This window comes from Vespula pensylvanica, chromosome 11, assembly GCF_014466175.1.
Source record: "Vespula pensylvanica isolate Volc-1 chromosome 11, ASM1446617v1, whole genome shotgun sequence".
Lineage (NCBI taxonomy): Eukaryota > Metazoa > Arthropoda > Insecta > Hymenoptera > Vespidae > Vespula > Vespula pensylvanica.
Genome location: NC_057695.1, coordinates 5,552,189 through 5,571,531, shown reverse-complemented (window position 1 = coordinate 5,571,531; position 19,343 = coordinate 5,552,189). Strand labels below are relative to the sequence as shown.

General features: G+C 29.5%; 3 protein-coding genes across 5 annotated transcripts; 1 reads left to right on the top strand and 2 right to left on the bottom strand.

Moving 5' to 3' along the window:
• The first annotated feature begins 1,006 nt into the window (after nucleotides 1-1,006).
• On the top strand, nucleotides 1,007-3,712 carry LOC122633032 (TBC1 domain family member whacked). 3 transcript variants are annotated; one of them, XM_043820479.1, is made up of 6 exons: nucleotides 1,007-1,187; nucleotides 1,245-1,411; nucleotides 1,605-1,836; nucleotides 1,940-2,507; nucleotides 2,592-2,861; nucleotides 2,943-3,712. In XM_043820479.1, the coding sequence occupies exons 3-6, from the start codon at nucleotides 1,688-1,690 to the stop codon at nucleotides 3,054-3,056; spliced, it is 1,101 nt and encodes a 366-aa protein (XP_043676414.1). In that variant the 5' UTR covers nucleotides 1,007-1,187; nucleotides 1,245-1,411; nucleotides 1,605-1,687; the 3' UTR covers nucleotides 3,057-3,712. The 3 variants fall into 3 exon arrangements, with proteins under 3 accessions (XP_043676414.1, XP_043676415.1, XP_043676416.1); XM_043820481.1 differs by having other exon boundaries at nucleotides 1,059-1,076; XM_043820480.1 differs by lacking the exon at nucleotides 1,245-1,411.
• A 1,324-nt stretch (nucleotides 3,713-5,036) lies between these two features.
• On the bottom strand, nucleotides 5,037-6,748 carry LOC122633034. The gene is made up of 4 exons (XM_043820482.1): nucleotides 6,735-6,748; nucleotides 6,014-6,432; nucleotides 5,684-5,944; nucleotides 5,037-5,564 (listed from the first exon to the last, which is right to left on the bottom strand). Exons 2-4 carry the CDS (start codon nucleotides 6,377-6,379, stop codon nucleotides 5,334-5,336), a joined length of 858 nt encoding a protein of 285 aa, XP_043676417.1. The 5' UTR covers nucleotides 6,380-6,432; nucleotides 6,735-6,748; the 3' UTR covers nucleotides 5,037-5,333.
• Nucleotides 6,749-8,039: 1,291 nt separating this feature from the next.
• LOC122633023 (tyrosine-protein phosphatase 69D-like) lies at nucleotides 8,040-19,287 on the bottom strand. Its single transcript, XM_043820458.1, has 11 exons — nucleotides 18,893-19,287; nucleotides 17,777-18,082; nucleotides 17,090-17,677; nucleotides 16,704-16,997; nucleotides 16,363-16,622; nucleotides 15,469-16,222; nucleotides 15,154-15,400; nucleotides 14,007-15,018; nucleotides 13,637-13,924; nucleotides 12,906-13,319; nucleotides 8,040-12,814 (listed from the first exon to the last, which is right to left on the bottom strand). Exons 1-11 carry the CDS (start codon nucleotides 18,981-18,983, stop codon nucleotides 12,734-12,736), a joined length of 4,335 nt encoding a protein of 1,444 aa, XP_043676393.1. The 5' UTR covers nucleotides 18,984-19,287; the 3' UTR covers nucleotides 8,040-12,733.
• Between the last annotated feature and the right edge of the window lie 56 nt (nucleotides 19,288-19,343).

Genomic DNA, 19,343 nt, shown 5'->3' with positions numbered 1-19,343 from the left:
TTTTTTTATTTAGCGTACATTAACAATTGTTTAAATAATTGTGAAATTATCGTTTTTCTTAATATTAGATATCGGCAATGAGCTCATGTTTGAAATATAGGTGAACTGAAATATTAAATGAAAATTATTCTACTAAACGTTTCTTATAAGTTTTTTGTTTCTATTATATAAAACATAATATTTTTCTAAAATAACAGTATCTTAAAAAATATCTATTGGTATGATTGGCTGAAGACGTATTTCCTTATTTTTACTATGGAATCATATTTCAAAAGCTTATTGAAATTTCTGAATGTGTACTGTAATTTCTTTATATGAATATTGCTAAATACCTTTCCTTGCATTTAGAATGGTCCAGAAAGTCTGAACATCTTCATATCTCACGGTACAATATCATTCAACGTGATATACGTTACAACATCACTCAACATTTATATGAAAATCAGTAGGAGTAGTATTAGCTTCTACTCTTTTGCCACGAAGTTTAAGAGACGCCACTATACGAAACTTTTTTTCACGAAAAATGACGAAAACAACATTTATGCGAACAACGTGTTCAGATGCAATTCTTGACCGATTTTAATGAACAAGATCTCATTTTAAAGATGAAGGTTTAATCGAGGATATAGCTTTCTCGAATTTTTGAGAAAGCTTTATTTTTATGCATAAACTGTTATCGAAACATATCATATTTTGACACGATCTTTTTTTAAAGAAAATAAAGCCTTTTCAAAAATTCGGAAAAGCGAGATCCTAGATTATATCTTTGTTTTTGAAATGAGACCTTGTTCATCAAAATCGGTTAAAAATTACGCCTGTTCTCATTGTTAGTGTAAACCATTATAAAACCAAGAGTGATGAACAGCCTTAAAGAGATATTGGGAAGTACGCATTATAATATTAATAATGTGTTTCATTGGGTTTAACCAATGAAAATCGCGTATACGATGTGACAGCTATTACTGCTCTGTCATTGGTTGCAGGTTTTTTCCGCATAGTGTTATCAGAATGTGTCATTGTGTACATGTAAATCTGTGTGATTACGAATTGGGGTGGATAAACTAACTAAGATGTGTGTATGTACATTTATGTTTCATTATTATAAAATTGATGATCTAGAAAATCTCATTCCTTGATATATTTTAAATTTATAATTTAAATCTCCATCTCTTGGATATGATAAAATGGTACGTTGATGTGATCATGCAAAATGTCACGTATTATCTGTTGTTTACTTATTACAGCTTTGCTAATATGGACATTGTAAAGAAGAAGCGCACATCTTATGATTTATGTTAAATTTTCTTAAGTGTATAATATAGTTGTTCTTTTTATATCTTCATATGAAGTGTGTATATATATTATTTGAGAAAAACATAGAGGTTATGTACTATTCTATTTAAGTGTCAAAGTAAGTACTATATCGTATATTATAACGTAAAATTTCTTATGATCACTATCTTTTATTTTATTACTTTGAAATATAATTTTATTAATTATCTATTATTAGTGTATTTTACTTGAAATCACAGTAAAAAATCGTTTGATCCATGATCTTATTATTTACTTCATTTTTGTTAAAATGTTTATATTTATAATTTTAGGAAAATCAATATACAGTAATATATTTATTGCAATTATAATTGATTATTTGTATAAAAAGTAATAAAGAGATATAAAAAATGCTATGGCTGAATCAGTAGCACAAGTTGTAGAAGAAGAATTGAATGGAGAAACGGAATCAGAAGCTAGCAGTATTTATCAATGTGGTTCAGTGATTTCAACTGTTCCAGATCGTCATGGTTTTCTTGGAGGTTCACAGTATAGTCCTGAAAGGTGATATTATAAACCAATAAAAATAATAATAGATTTGAAATAAAAAGATGAATTTTTATAGATTTATGTTTATATACTTAAATGGATATTATAAATATTTCAGAAAGGTAACCATACCACCTGATGTTATATTGAGAAGAGAAAGAAAATGGATAAGAATGTTAAATAATTGGAGTCTTTTTATGACTACTAATTATCGAAAAGTCAGAGAAAGATGCAGGAAAGGAATTCCACCTTCTGTAAGACTCAGAGCATGGCTTAATCTATGTGGAGGACAATTATTAATGAATGAAAATCCAAATTTATACCAAGAATTAATTAAAAGACCTGGCGATCCAAAATATATAGAAGATATAAAAAAAGATTTACATCGACAATTTCCTCATCATGAAATGTTTGTTGAAAATGCACCTGGACAACAAGAACTCTTTCAAGTATTGAAAGCATACTCTATTTTGAATGCAAAAGTTGGTTACTGTCAAGCTCAAGCACCTATCGCAGCCTTTTTATTGATGCATATGCCAGCAGTACAAGCATTTTGGTGTCTTGTTGCTATATGTGACAAATATCTTGTTGGTTATTACAGTCAAGGAATGGAAACATTAATACGCGATGGTGATATACTCTTTGCGCTTCTGAAAAGAGTTTCACCTGTTGCTTATAAGCATCTTGTTAGTTTGAAAAGTATATAATAAGAAATACTTTAACATTTTTCAAAGCATAATAATTATTTTGTTCAATTTTTACCATTTCAGAAAAAACAAAAGATGGAACCTATTTTGTACATGACCGAATGGTTTCTTTGCGTTTACACTCGGACTTTGCCATGGGAAAGCATTCTACGTGTTTGGGATATGTTCCTTTGCGAAGGAGTTAAAATTATTTTTAAAGTAGGATTGGTATTACTTAAAGGATGTTTGGGTAGAACATCACTTACAAAGCAGTGTCCAACAACATATGAAACTCTTCAAGTTTTAAGAAATCCTCCACAACACATAGTAGAAGAGGAAGCTTTAGTATATCAGGTAAAACAACTTCTTTTATCATTAAAACAAAACTATGTCTCCATAAATATTAATCATCAAAATGCATCTATAATATGATAGATTCAAAGGCTAAATTTAAGTGAAGAAGATTTTGAATATGAGCATCAAAGACAAATTCTTAAAAGAAAAAATAAAGATCAAGCATCCCTCTCTACTGCCAATGGAAACGGTTGAGAAGCAAAGAATAATTTTGATCCCAAAGTGTGCCTTCCCGATTCTTTTTATACTGTAAAAAATGTACAATTAAACATTTCATATATGTAATGTTTACAAGAGTACCTACATTGTGCAATAAGTATACAAATAATTTAGATGAAACCTTTACTTTAAATATCGCACAGACATATACATTCCCAAACAGATAGAGTGTATTTAGTTACCCTTGTTTTTTCTATATTATAGTTTAATAGTAAGAAAGCACAATATACATATACAAGATGTTGCAGCATGCATTAATATTATATTTCTATATATATATATATATATACTATCTTATTGATAGTAATAATATAATAATGTGTAAAAAATAAATCCAAAAAAATGTATTTTTAAATGATATGCAATAATGTCATAAAGTAACAATATTGCGTTTTTACTTTAAGACTGTTTACTACCTTTCGCTTGCAATGTATACAGCGATTGAACAAAATATGAACTAACAATGCAATAAGGAAACACTGTTCTCTCTATGCATACGTTTCGTCGGTGTATAAGCTTATATAAAAACAATCGAATTAGTATGTAACAGAAATTTTTGTATGTAGTACAAAGGGTATCTGATAAAAGCAAGAAAAAATTATGTATCAGATTATACTTTTCTGAAGATAAAATTAATTGAAAAATATTTGTTAATTACACAAATTTTATAGTTTTTATTTCTAATTAAACTTATAAAAACACCTAAAGAAAAAAAATTGGTAATGAATATCTTGAATCTTAAAATATATAGATACGACGGCGAACATAAATAGAATAGAGAATATAATATTTAATTTGAAAAGCGGAAATAAAAATAAATAAAAAAAGGTAATAATAAAAAAATTAGAATTTTTCAGTGCGTTCTCTTAGTAATTATTTTAAAATTCTACTATATCTAATCTATTTATCTAACAAAATATGATTGATAAATGTAAAACTACTTCAACGCTTAGAATTTGAAAACTCGTTGAAATATGCAGTCATTCGCTCGGTAGTACTTGTGTTATATAATTTAGATTTAGATTTTGATATATCACAAGTAATACCGATCCAAATCTTATCACGTGGAAGTTGTCTACGAACTATCGATGACTCTACTTTAAAATCCGAGTTTTGGGATGATTTGTCGCTTCATTTTTCAACATTGGAAGCTTCAGTCATCACTATTTAAAACGATCGCTCGTGTTTTCGATACCTCGAACAATAAAACACAGTCCTTGATAGAATTTAAATCGCCTGCGTACGCCGACATGCGCGCAGGTGTTCTTTCTATCTCACTACATGGAAGAATGATCTCTCTACATCTAATGTGAAAAGAATTAATAATCGAAGAATTCTCATCGATGGACCGATCCATCGATGATATATCGGTTGCTCGACGAAAAATCGAAAATGAGAAAGAAAGAATTTAAAACCTGGGCTAGACATCTTGAAAATCGCTTTTCCCAAACAAAATCAAAGTACTCAAATCGAACTTGATTTGTCTCTACTGAAGAAAATGTTTTCACCTGAGAGTAACGAGCCGCAGATCAAAATTTAACTTTGTTGAGATATTAAATTGAAATTATTTTATATCTAACACGTACTACGAAATATGTAATGTTTAAACGATATGCACTACTGTTTAAATATTATTTTGTTGTACTCCATGTACATTATACATTGTTTGAATAATTGTGAAGTTTTAATTGTGAAGTTTTAATTGTGAAGTATTATATGTTATTCTTAAAATCTATTAGTATGAACAGCTGAACACATAATTAAACGGCTGAGCATCGGTTTATACACACAAAGAAGGAAGCAATTGTCTACTTCAAGGAAACAAAGCACATACCATTCAAACGTTTATATAAAAATTAATAATTAGGAGTACGAGTTTTTTCTCTTTTGTTTCAAAGTTTAAGAGACATTACTATACGAAATTATTTTTTTCACGAAAAATATCCAAAACAACGTTTACGCCAAAAGCGAATCCAAGCGTAATTCATGAATGATTTTGATGAACAAAGCTTTTATAAAAATTCAAAAGAGTCATATCCTCGCTTATATCTTCATTTTAAAAATGAGACTGTTCATCAAAATTATTCAAGAATTACACTTAAATTATATTTATTGTTGGTCTAAACCATTATAAAACTATTGGTGATAAACAGTCTTAAATACTCTGCTACACGCTTGATATCTTCATATCTTTCTTGCTTCTTAATACTATATATGACTTAATCTGTGTCAAATAATTCAATGAAATAAATTTCAGTCCTCAAATTTATCAATAGCACCCATAACGATATTAGTTAAATAAAGAAAATCATCTTGAATTCCTCTTGTTGAAAAAATGCCATATTGATGAAGTTTTGGTAAAAATAAAATTCCCATCATAAATAAAACAGCTATACTGACAAATGTACTTATAGCTATAAAAAGTGGATTGCTTAATTGTTTATGAGATGCACTTTCAGCAACGTTATCGATATTATATGTACTCTGCAAAATAGACAATTATATGAGCCACGTGACATTAAAGAGGTTATAATATATGTATAATTATGATACAAAAAAAATTGTTGTGTTAATAAATAAAAATAAAAGAATACTGTACTTACCATAAGATGATGTTCGTCATTTTTATTTATTTCATTTTCAATTGTTTTTAATGGGAAAAAATAATAATGATGATACGCCGGTTGCCTAACTGGTAATTCAAGGTGAGTCTCCACGATTTGAGGTCTTTTGTCAGAATTTGACGAGGACGATACACTGATAAATGGTCCTTTGTTCAACGCATTTTTATAGATTGCAGCGAGTTCCGCAAATAATCTACTATCTTTCAAATTTGCCGCGCTAACGTACGTGGGAGAGCGAATCTGTCGATTCGTAAAAAAATTTATCGTCATTTGTTTGAACACATGCAAAATTTGTAAATATTAAAATACCTCGTAATATTGCGGTATATTCTCCGATCCAGAATGTTGTAAATCAATTTTTTTATGAGACGATGTTTTCGAGTTTCGAAAATCGTCCTTATGAAATATTTGATCGAATTGATGCGTTTCAGAAAGATGATTTTGAATCGAGTAGTTTTGATTTTGATTATACTGTTGTAAATTGTCGGATTGAAGATTTCCAGTAGATCCAACATAAGTTTTTGGTGTCGTAGGTGAATGAAGTTGTTGCAGTTCGAGCATAACTTTTTGAAGATAGTCTGCACTTGACTCGGTTGTCGTTAGTACCTTCGTATTGACATCGACCAATGGCGGTATAATAATGAGCCATAAAAATTTGAATATAATATGTCTCATTTCGTACAATTTTGTGTTATTTTATGTTGCCAAACGAAACAGGCTCGCTACGACTAAAAAGGAAAATAAAAGGTAGTACACACATAATCACTGATAATTAAAAATCGGTCGAACGCGATGATAGAACGTTGAATTCCTTTCATATATTCTTTTTTTTTCTTTGGTAGTTCCGTTTCTTCTTTGTTGAAATAGAATATTTAAAATTAAAAGAAATTTTTTTTAATTAATTTTCATTATATATATATATATATAGATATATATATATATCTATACACACATATATATGATCACATATTAGTTACGTATAACATGTTCGTCAAGATACTGCTAAGACTAAACTGAAGTGAATTGCTACCTTCTTTGACCAATAGATTCCCCACCTGTTCAAGTATTTCAATAGTAATAAGAAAGTTAGCTTCTAGCTAGTAGTCAAACGTAGTCAATGTATGATGACGATAATGATGTATATTTTTCTACTAGTTATATATCTATATAATTACATGTGTCATATTAAAAAGAAATAATGAAGGGTTCGTAATAACGGAATCACAAATAAGAAAATTCTCTTTGATAAAATAAGTATATATATATATGTTATTTTCAATTTTTATTTTCTATAAATATATTTTTAGATACGGTCAGCTTGCTAATCGAAATAAGTATATTTCGAAGTGTAACTTCAGACGATTATCCAATAATACGTAACTGTAACTGTAATTTTTTCATTTTGATAAATGTTACCATTCGTACGTGATCATTTTTACGCGGGAAATTACTATTATTAAGTATTTATGATCGACAGTTCCCAGAAGGCATAATTATCTTATATTTTTTTCTTTTTAACGAATTTGTGACATAAATCCAATTTTAAATATTTCTGACATAATATGTAGAAATTTTTCATATTTAGACAAGAAATTATAACATCAATATAAATCATTCTTATAAATATTAAATCATATGATACAAATATAGTTCGTCATTTGAACTACTTCCCATAAGTGAATTTCTATAAATTTGAATTCTCTTTCAACCGAGAAGTTAATAATCAAGAATATAATTAAAATTTTATATTAAAAACTTAATTATTTCCATTATTCGAGTAAATACATTTAATTACTGATACCGAACGACTAATGAAGCCTACAACATATTTTCATTTTATTTTATCTAAACATACATACATACAGACATACATACATATATATATATATATATATATATATATATATATATACACACTAATACTTATGATAATGAAAATGAAAAATGACAAAAAAGAAAAACAGAAAAAAAGAAAAAACGAGCTATTTTATATAGAGGGGTCATTGTGCAGAGTAAGCAACCGTTTTATAACGTATTCCGTAATGCTGGAATGAAGGAATAAACAAGCGTTCCCGGAATTGCGGTTCGGTGAATGGCAATTACATATAGGAGCCGTTAGATGTTAGATGACAGCCTTCGTGTCTGTTACTTCCATCGTCATTATTAAAGGAGAGTAATTTTTACGAGTGAAGGAAGGTACTATGGGAAGTAGTTCGATCATTGTAACACATATATGGCAAAACAAGAGAGAGAGAGAGAGAGAGAGAAAGAGAAAAAGAGAGAGAGAGAGAGAGAGAGAGAGAGAGAGAGAGAGAGAGAGAGAGAAAGAGAGAAATACCTCGTTACTGTACTGTGTATTTTCTTTTACATCAAAGTGTACGATATCGTTTTACAATCTTTTCATACAAAAAAGTGATTCGATGATCAGGGTCAATATTTAGTCCTGTTCCTCTCGTACATACATTGTTCATCGATAGGCGTACGATCGTCAATATTATTACATTTAATTTATAGATACAGATCTCTATTCGTGGTATAAACTATGCTTTTTTTTCCTGTTAGGTTAAATATCATACAAAATCTAATATTATACGCAATTAATATTAATCCTTCATTATACACGAATACGATATTAATGCGATACGTAATATTTATTATATTATATAATTATTATTATAATTATTATTATTATTATTATTATTATTATTATCATTATAATAATTATTATAATTATTATCTTGTTAAATTTATTAATCTTATATCTTAAGGAGTTACTTTACAAACAATATAACTCATGGTTAGTCAACGCACACGGAGACGGCAGTAATAGGCCCCCCCAATAATAGGCAAAAATAAGACCCAACGTTACAAATGTTCTTCCTTTCTTTACACGAATGACAATCCGTGTGTGTTCACGGGTCTATAATGATCGATATATCGTCAGTGTAATTTTCTTGTGGCCCGCTATTTTTGAAGAGAGATTTATAAACTCTCTAATAATATTAAATCGAATACTTAGTAAAAAATGACTGAGTACGAACGATTTTTAAAAAAGATCATGTTCTTTAATTATCCTTATTATTACTATTATTGTTATTATTATTATTATTGTAATTAATTTTCTCTTTTAATAATTTTCTTCCAAGATCTTTTTTAATATGAGATTATTGTGAAAATTTCAAATGTTTGTTCGTCCATCAAGTATGCTGGAAATATTTTAATGTTATCACGATTGATCGATGAAAACACGATATATCACGCATACTCCCGACGAAATATTTTATTTCAAAAGTGATCATGAGAATATTCGCTGAATACTTATATAATAAATGGAAATATGATATTATTCGCAATACTAAAGATCGGTAATTTTCTCATTTGTTTTTTTTCCTTCTTTTTAATCTTTCTTTAAACTCATTATCTTTTTTTCTCGTATGAAATATCACAGGAATGTGTGTACTTGTATGCACCTGAAATCGTCTTTTACATTATTGGAAAACGCATAAGAAGTTTTAGTGGTTAATTAAAGCACGATTCCATGGAAATCGTTTTCCCCTTTTGCTCGTTATATATTACGTCATTAAAATATTTAATTACATTTATAACTACAATATATATTCAATTCAGTTATATTAATAATTACGAAGTCACCGAGAGTATTAACTAATTAATGAATTATTATTTTTAATAACACTAGCACCTATCGGATTTTAAATAATATCGAGAACTCATAATATGAACATTGTGTACGTGTGTATTTGTGTATGTATGAACAAAACGACGAATTAGCTAATTAATACATTAAAACAGAAAATTATTTTTCTTTTTTCTTTTAAATTGCGTCATATTGTTATTATGAATTACGGGCAATTATGGGCTATTACATGGAAAACAATAGTTAGAGAAGTTTTTCCTTTTATGTGAAAAAATACGGCGTGGGTGGCTTAATTCGAAAATTGTTAGAGATAAAATGATGTTTACGATATATTAAACCGCCGTCTCCTTTTTTTTCTTGTTTCGAATTCTTATAAATCGTCTAACATACAACAGACATCACGCATACACGGCACGCTCTTTCATCACTCATGTTGCACCCTTGTTAGCATTACATTGTGCAATTGCACATTCACATATCTATTTAAGAAATGAAAACAAGATTACAATAAGCAAGTCACTATCTATTTGATACTCATTAAGACGCTGTACTATCAAGCTTTCATCGGCAATGATCTTAACAAAAGTTAGAGTATATATATATTTTTTAATCTAGAGATTAGATTATTCAATATTCAATGTGACCAATAAATGAAGTTGAAACATTTACGAATATATATTATTAGTTATAAAGGATCAATTATTAAAGTATCACTTAGTTTATTAACACGTATAAAACGTGATAATAAAATATATAAGTATAAAAAGAAGTGGCGCTATAGCGATGATAGATCTTTATAGTGAAATGCGTGATTATGTCGACACTTGAAAAACTTAAAATTAAACGATTAACCGAATATAATAATGAAATTGTATGAATATCTTTTTAATGAATAAAATTAAGAAGTTAATCGACAGATAATATTTTTTGTTCTTTTTTCCTCTTTCTAGCTTTATACAGTATATCGGTTAAAGATATTTCTTATCGTTGACTTTACAACACGAGTATCTTATCGATCCTTTCTTCGAGAATTTACATTTCGTATCTAAAATGTAAAAACGGTTCCTCTGTTCAAATTTACCACGCTCGTTTATACTAGATATATCCGAACTGTTGAAACGAACCATTATCACACCTATTCATTGATACGATAGCAACAACGATAAATGACGGTAACAATATAAATACAGATATACGTGTACAGGGATACTTATCATTTACATAGGTTTGGTTTTTTAATTCGTCAACGACGTGTCTCTATGTGTGTCAACGAATGTACGAATAATTTTCAATAATCGACCTCTCGAACTCGTATTTGACGGATTAAAAAACAAGAGCTTAAAGATGCTAAAAATGATAACATAATTAAACGAAATGTAAACTAGCAAATTATTTGTATAGAATCGGTCATTATAATTAGTTCGCTATAATGAAGATATTTATTTGTCGTAGAATGGAATGAAAGTTAATATGAAAAGGAAAGAAAAAAATAAGCTTTGCTGATATATGTATATATATATATATGTGTGTGTGTATATATATAAACGCGATGAGAGAAATTTAATTAAATGTGATTGTCTCCTGCCGTAAAAGCATGATTTAGCAACGCACGTCTTGGTGCTAAATTTGACTAGAAATGAACGAACGTGCCAACAAATAAAAAATATTCTTTCTTTTTTCATCCTCACGCTTAAATTTTTCTTTCTTTTCTTATTTATATCAACCTTGTTAATTTAACTCTAAATAGTGCATTGAAAAATGCACACTGATAAAGGGGTATCGCGTACATAGATATTCCTAATTTCGGATGTATGAAGCGTAAAAAAACTCATCCTTCACATTATTACACAACTGTGTAAATATTATACGAACTACGTACTTTAATCGCGTATTTTGGGATGAATAAAAGTATCAGTCTTTCTTTAGAAAAAAGTGCATGTGAGTCGCACGTACCATTACGCATACATGTATGATATATATGTTTCCAGAGATAAACATATTCACATTTGTGTATATCTATGTGTAAGTGTGTGTGTGTGTGTGTTTACAATTATGATAATACTAAATGTGGTAATAAATCATAGACTTTTATAACATACTCTGTTCTGGTCAAATAACGCATTAATAACACAAAGCATTAAAGTTAGCGAAAAATAATACATATAAACATACTAATTAGCTTTCCTTTCAATTATTCTCTCGCATTTTTTATAAGCACTTCATTTTTTTCATTAATACTCCTGCTGACTCGCTATAAAGTCTTTATTAATATGCATAATTTATTTTTGTTTTCAATTGGATCATTATATATATGTGTATATACGTGCATATATATATATACATATATATAACATATCGGATTTTGAAACAGAGATACAATATAGTAATATATAAAAAAAATAATAATAATTAATTTATGATGAATGTTCGCGTTATAAAAATGCATAATTGGTGAATATCAATCTATCACTGATTATTATTTTATTCTTGAGGATGTTGAACTTATTTTGATAAAAAAAGTTTTTTTTTTTAATTTTTAATGAAATTAATTAATGTAATTATTCTCACGTATACTTGCTTCTAGCATTATATATATATATATCTTATTAAATAGAGTCAGGAAGAGCATTAATCATGTCATCGATTTTTCATGAATATGAAATTACATGTAATCTTATAATAAAACATAACGAGTAGAAGTATACGAAAAGCAAAAAGAAACTGTTCTAATACTTCGTTACTATATATCTTGCATTTTTTGTATCGGTGGTAAGTATATACCTTCGTATATTATTTATTTATTATGGCATTAAATGAATACTTTACATTTTGCAATATTACTTAAAAAGAAATGACAACAAGATCATTATTTCCATTTTATAAAATTTAGTTCTTTAGAACAGTTTAATGATCATGTGGTTAATATGAACATAATGCTACAAATGATCATGAATATATGATAGTTTTATATTAATAACCAACCATTGATCGATATCACTGATAGCCCGTGTTTTAGTTGTGCATTTAATATTATCCTACTTGTTTAGGAATATACAATATTGGCCATTCGTTAAAAGATAGTGTGTGCAAAAATTTCTCTAGTAGCTAAATTGAGAATATAATATGCAAAATTTCATGCCCACATTTATGGAGCTTGAATTATCTTATGCACAAATTTATGTTCAATATTATATTATGTTTGTTCCTTAATATTTCTGCAGATGTTCTTTGGTTGGTTGAATATATGTTTATCTCAACACTTATAAACCTTCAAACACTTGTTCAAGCAAAGAGCTTGCATAGAGTTCGCATATCCTGTCAACAAACATGATAAGTGAAATGCTATAACTTGTTTCAACTTACGTTTGTCGATATTATGAGACTGATTCTCCATCAGCAAGATTGTGAAGATCTGAATAATTTACAATAGCACGATATAAGAATTCATACTGAGCCTGGAACATATTATGACATATAAAAAATGACTTAATAATTCTATGCATACCTAACTAACGAATAATAATCTTATTAAAAAGTTCAACTTACAAAAGTACTGATCATGCCATGCCGCTGAGAACGGAGTTTCTTTGTTGTTGTAAAAATATCTACACGTTTCTCGGTTTGTAGTTGTTGCACTAATATGCTCAATGCCACAAACATCGAACTTCTATCCGAACCATAACTGCAATGTACTACTAACGAGCCACTTGACTCCGTTTGATTTACAAGTTCAATTAGACCTCGCGTTACTTCAGGTACTTCGCCCTCTACTGTGGGCCATCCATGATACTGATATTGTGTTACAACTACACTTTCATCTGTCTTTGTGTTAGATACACAGAACTCTCGACGGGTGTAATAAGGACAGCTCTCGCTTTGAATGTATCGTACTCTTATATGATCATAAGTAGTTTCATCATCGGGCCAATATCGTGGACATTTTCGTGGTCCTTCATTCAACTATAATAATTTCACATAAACGTGAATGTTGTGTTAATTTCATTATTCTACTTTCGAGCTATTATATTTTATCCTAAGGAACTACATCATTCATAATACATTTTTTTGAATATATTAATTATCTTAAGTTGGGGTCACTGTGACTTTATCACCCAACTCTAACTTTATTTAATCGTCAAACATATTTTATTGCGTACGCAATGATGATTTACGCAATATTTTGAACATATATATATGTATAGTAAATTATTCGCAGGAAGAAGAGAAATAAAGAAGGGCTATGTCATTCATTAAAATTTATAAATATAGTCACTTACGTCAGATAACATTACTATTGTAGATATACACTGTTCTGAAATCATTCTCCAAAAATCAGCTATAGTAGTTTCCAATGGATCTTGGGTGATAACAAATGATTCAAAATTATCATAACCTTCAATAAATGAGGCATTAATGTATGTTGAATGTTCTCTGCCTGGAACAGGTGTAAGTATTACACGATTTCTGTCATATGGTATTACTAATTCGCTTCTATTCTTTGCTCTGTTTTCTTCACCTCCTCCAACAGAGAAAGATTTTCTATCTTCTAATAAAGAACTAATTTTCTGTAAAAATTAAAAATAAAAACTTATCAATGTCACAGTAGGAACATTTCTTCTCTTTACAAATAAATGTCTTTTCACTTACATCATACTCCTCTTCCATTCGACATTTTTCTTTACCATTATCTCTCTGTCTCAAACGTGTAACAGTCGCTTTTAATTGGGATGCTGGAATTTCTGTGTCACCATATTGTGCCATTTCCATTAATGCACGATAAATAAAGATATACTGTTTTAAAGATTGCACCAAAAAGTTTCGTTGATGTCTTAAATCACATACAGTATTAAAAATAGATACTTGACCCTCTTCTGTTAATTGCTGTAATAAAGAATCTAAAGCGACTAACGTTCCTGTTCTACCAACACCTGCACTACAGTGTACCAATATTGGTCCTTTTTCTAAGGAATATGCTTCATTTACTCTTTTGATAAATCTCAATATTGCATGAGGATGTTCTGGCGCCATAAAATCTTTCCACACAAGGAAATGATATTGTACTATAGTACGAGCGTCTCGTTCTCCAAGACGTGTCATTTTTAATTCACGTACAACGTAATCAGAATACGCTCTTTCACGAATATGTTCAACTGTTATATCTCCAAAGTTTTTTGTTTCACTCTTGTCGGGCCAATATTTTGCACACTTTGTTTTAGAATATTCCTCCAGATTAGTTAACATAAGAATTAATTCTAAATGTTGTTCCCAAATCATTCTCCAATAATCGCATACTGTATTCTCCATAGGACCTTGTGCACATATGAACTTTTTGCGTTCTTTATAACCAAGAACAAAGTTTGCATTAATATAATCTGATCCACAAATACCATCTATTTGTGCAAGTCGTACTCTAGTTTGATCATAACATTTAATATCTGGATAACGATTTTTGTATAAATTTTCTCTAGCCTCAGAAGCACGCGTAGTACGATCTATAAACCTATCAGGCAATAATTCAAATTCATGTTGAAAGCCATAATCAGAATCTCTATGACGTTGGAGATATGCTTGCAACAATTCGTTCTTTGGAATTGGTGGCATATCAGGCGGACTTGCAGCTACAAGCTGATGCCTCCCACGAAGACTTCGACAAAGATGTCTATAACGAAAATCCCAAATAAATCGTGTACAATTAGTAAATTAGTTAATAATTCGATTAGTAATACATTTGGTTAGTAAAAATAGAACATTTGATTAATGACTAAAATTATTCTATAAATCGTTATGTATTCACCTGAAACTATTCCTTAAAGTTATAATTTCTTCTCCCCTTTGCTGTACACGTTTAGTATATCTATGTAATATGCAAAGTGCAATAAGCGGGATCATAATGATCAATATTAAAACAATAGAAATTTGCAATATTATTTCAAGCATAGTTACTTCATCAGCTGCTATACTTTGTAGATCTATTCCTCCATAAAGAGGATTAAAATAACCACTATAAGCGGGTAGAAATCGATCCTCATTACTACTGAAAACTACAAAAAAATATGATATAAACAAGATGCCATTGACAATAATTGCAAGCAAGAAAATTTATACCAACCAATGACTTCTATAAAACCAGTATAATTTGATCTTTCATCCAAAAAACCATCCTGTGTAGGAGGTGGCGATGACTCCAAAGATTTTTCATTAAAAATTGTTTTAGAATTTGATGAATCTTCTCTTTTTTTACGTGCTGTTGATTCCGTACTATCCTTGATAATTGTAGTTGGAGTCGTTGATTCTACTTTCTGATCGATGATAGTTGATTTGGTTTTGGGACTTATGGAAGTTGTTGTTGATAGTGTACTGAATATAGTTGTACTTGTTCCATTAATGGTTGGTGTTGGAGGTTCGGTTTCAGGAACAAAATGTAATACCGAAGGTGGTCCTTTAGCTCGAAGACCAATACATCGATTACATTGAACACTACCATTCGAAGATACTCCGTCGCCAAGAAAAATTTCAGACATTAATTGATCAGTGTCAAATGCCTCTGCAGCATATGCACCACCTGTTGGAGAACTATGGGCATAACTATAGGAATATACGTTTATTTCCTCGGGCGGCGGTAAATCAGAAACAGACGTTTGTGGCGCTAATTTCACTAAGAATACTCGATAACAACATATCGGGCCGTTTCTTTCCGAAATACGTGGTAAATATAATTTAAACAATTGTCTACCCTCATTTTCAATTTTTCTCCATGTTCTCATATTTAAACTGTCTCTGTCAGGAATGGTAACTGGAGTTGTACAATTACCAGTTGCATCTTTTCCTGGAGAACGAGACCTAGTCACACCGTGTACATGTACCTTTCAACAAAATAAGTAATCTTAATATCATGAAATTCTTGAAATCATGAAATTTTGTACTAAAAAATTAACGACATAATTATATAATAATGTATTAGAATACAAATTTCTTTTGCAAATAAAAAGAATTAAAAAATTACCGTATAGTTTGTGTTGGCTGGTATTTGACCATATCTAACACTGTTCTTGTTTGAGATACTCTTAACCGGTAAAGACCACTTATCTATATCTAACCGGCCCATATCATTTTTAAATTTTGCTATGCCACTTAATTGTAGATTATATCGAGTTATAACACCATTTGTTTTCTCTGGTGATGTCCAAGAAATAGAAATAAAACTGGAACTGCTTATGTTATCATATTGACATGTAACTAGCAAATCTTTCGGTGGGCCAGCCACTATAATGAAGAATAATATTGCAATTCATTAAAATTCACAAATCTATGATGAATACAATATTTAATTTTAATTAATAATACCTCCATCTAATGTCGTGCCATTCACCTCAGTACTCCAATTACCACATTGCTTTGTATATTCACTGCAAGCTGCAATTTTAAATTTGTAAATAGTAGCTGGATCAAGATCTACAAATGCATATACAGTAAACTGCTGTGCTGGATAAACTGCCTGTCGTTTTTGATCTTTGTGAGTTGCCATTAAATTGTAAAAATGCACATGCTCTTTCAGATGTGGTGGTGGTACAGTCCATGCTATAGTAATAGAATTTTCAGTGACGCCATTAACAGAAACTTTTGGTATGAACACTGGATCTGTGAAGTAAATGTTGTATGATTCATAATTATTATTATATGCTTGAATTTTATAATAACAGCTAGATCATAACTATGCTTTATTTAAATACCTTTTTCAAGTGTAGTGACCCAATGTGGATAAAATTGTATATGAGATGAGCCAACAGCATTATCAGCACTAATTCCAATTTTATATGCTGTGCCATTTTCAAAATCTTTCAGAACATAGCTTGAAATATCTCCACCAATTTGTTTTCTATAATACTGAAATTGATCTGTTCCATTTTTCATATGTCTAATTAAATATTCTTTAATTGGTTCATTACCATCATCTACTGTCCAATTTAAAAAGATACTTCCAGCACCAACAGCTTTTATAAAATCAATGCTAACTTTTGGCACATCGATTACAAAAAGATGTCTGTAGGCACTTATTATGCCATTATTATCTTGTGCTTTGCAGATGTATGTACCATTATCTTTACGGGATAGAATTTTAAATTCTAATGTCATTATTACATAGGTTTCATTTACATGCGTAACAGTCGAATGATTCTTCAAATTTTCACTGGTCTTAGTATCATTTCCTTTTAACCAACTGAAATTTGAGAGTGGATAGCCGAATACATGACAAGTTAAGTTAGCTGATTCCGATACTTTTATCCTGACATCTTTATCCGATGTTATTCTACCAGGTTCTAAAATTTATAAAATCATTGTGATTATATATGTTCTACACTAGCTTGCTACACTAGCTACACTACTTGATTACTTATTGATTTGAAAATGATCATCACCTATCACCCTAATATGAATCTCTTTCTCAAGAAGTTCTCCTTCTGTTGTTCGAGCCATACATTTGTAATCACCCGTATCATTCCTGCTTGCTTTTTTTATATCAAATCGTCCAGCATGTTCAAAATCTTTAATCGTTGTAAGATTGTTCCCTTTGGTAGTCCACCAAACTTGGCCAGGCACACTGAGTTTACATGTTAAAGAAGGTGTACTACCTGCTTCAATTCCATTTATATCTTGAGATGTTGTTATCTCTAATGTAGCAATTTTTTCATTCTTTTGCCAAATATTTTCTGTCTTGTCTGTTTCTAGGAATAAAATTTTTTTTTTCTTAAATAGATTCCTATCTCTTGTTTATTCTAAATCTTTCAAAAGTGATAATTACATATATAAATAAACTATTAAATCTTGATTACAATGATAATAAAAATATTGCAAGTATAAATATTGAAAAATATATATCAAATTTATAGATTCAATATTGATATATAGATATGGTATATACATATACTTTTCTATTTATACTCTTTTCTTCAACATATATAACTAATAGAGAACCTCTAATAATTCTCTTGTTCTTATACAAAATAATAAAAACAAATAAAATACATATAAATAATAAATTTATCATTTTTATCCTATTTAAACTATCAAGAAGGAATAAAAATAAAATAAAAAAAAATAAAATAAAATAAAATAAAAATAAAAAAAAAATAATAAAAAATAAAAAAAAAAGATAAAGAGTAATTTAATAATCTCATATAAAAATTATATAAAAACTACATTTTGTATACAATTGCATAATTATTATAAGTATCATCTATCGTCATTAATTAAATCCATTTATAATAATATCTAATTCCGTCATGTTAATATATAATTGATCTAATCGAGAACCATGTACAAAGACATCTTTTTTATGTAATTGTGCAATATCAAGAGGAAAAAAAAAACACGTACAAATAATAACATATTATTTCAATTGTCGGCTAATTTGTGTAATAATACACAGTGAAACATCGGCGATGATAGAAAACAGTGGCACATCATTTGGCGCCCATGATAATACGTGTTACGCCTTCTTACTATTTTCGAGACAATAGATAATATATACATACCCCCGTCATCGAGGCCAGCAGAAACTAATACAAGACAGCAGAGAATTAATAAAGAAGTTTTCGACATCGGTAGACCGTTTTGAAGAAACATGGCGTCGTGACAGCCGGGTGCAAGCGTTATATCTTCTGGCCCTTTTACCACTTTCTACCGTCTTCATGCGCAATCCAAATCCCTCTCAGAAACCCATGTCGCCTTTCTATGGCATCGCCTCTTCACACGTATTACAATATATTTCACTGTACCATTCTACACCGCGCACTTACGTGCGTTAACGCACATTTCAGATATTCCTATCCACTTTGGAAATCTGACTTTGTAACAGTGCTTAGTAAAACTGAATCATATTATTATGGAACATAACGCAGACTTTTCTACGAGCCACTACATGCAACTATATAAACTGTATCTTCCAACGCGCATTACTATGCGTACAGAGCACTCTATAGGAAT

What these genes read in the sequence shown, in the direction of transcription:
- LOC122633034 (XM_043820482.1), bottom strand. Translation starts at nt 6,379, where the DNA reads ATGAGACATATTATATTCAAATTTTTATGGCTCATTATTATACCGCCA. An exon ending in ATATACCGCAATATTACGAG is followed by an intron (nt 5,945 to 6,013) that starts GTATTTTAATAT and finishes ACGAATCGACAG; the next exon opens with ATTCGCTCTCCCACGTACGT. An exon ending in ATGACGAACATCATCTTATG is followed by an intron (nt 5,565 to 5,683) that starts GTAAGTACAGTA and finishes TCTATTTTGCAG; the next exon opens with AGTACATATAATATCGATAA.
- LOC122633032 (XM_043820480.1), top strand. Translation starts at nt 1,688, where the DNA reads ATGGCTGAATCAGTAGCACAAGTTGTAGAAGAAGAATTGAATGGAGAA. An exon ending in CTGTTGCTTATAAGCATCTT is followed by an intron (nt 2,508 to 2,591) that starts GTTAGTTTGAAA and finishes TTACCATTTCAG; the next exon opens with AAAAAACAAAAGATGGAACC. An exon ending in AGGAAGCTTTAGTATATCAG is followed by an intron (nt 2,862 to 2,942) that starts GTAAAACAACTT and finishes ATAATATGATAG; the next exon opens with ATTCAAAGGCTAAATTTAAG.
- LOC122633023 (XM_043820458.1), bottom strand. Translation starts at nt 18,983, where the DNA reads ATGTTTCTTCAAAACGGTCTACCGATGTCGAAAACTTCTTTATTAATT. An exon ending in CAGCCAACACAAACTATACG is followed by an intron (nt 16,223 to 16,362) that starts GTAATTTTTTAA and finishes TTTTGTTGAAAG; the next exon opens with GTACATGTACACGGTGTGAC. An exon ending in CAATAGTAATGTTATCTGAC is followed by an intron (nt 13,320 to 13,636) that starts GTAAGTGACTAT and finishes AAATTATTATAG; the next exon opens with TTGAATGAAGGACCACGAAA.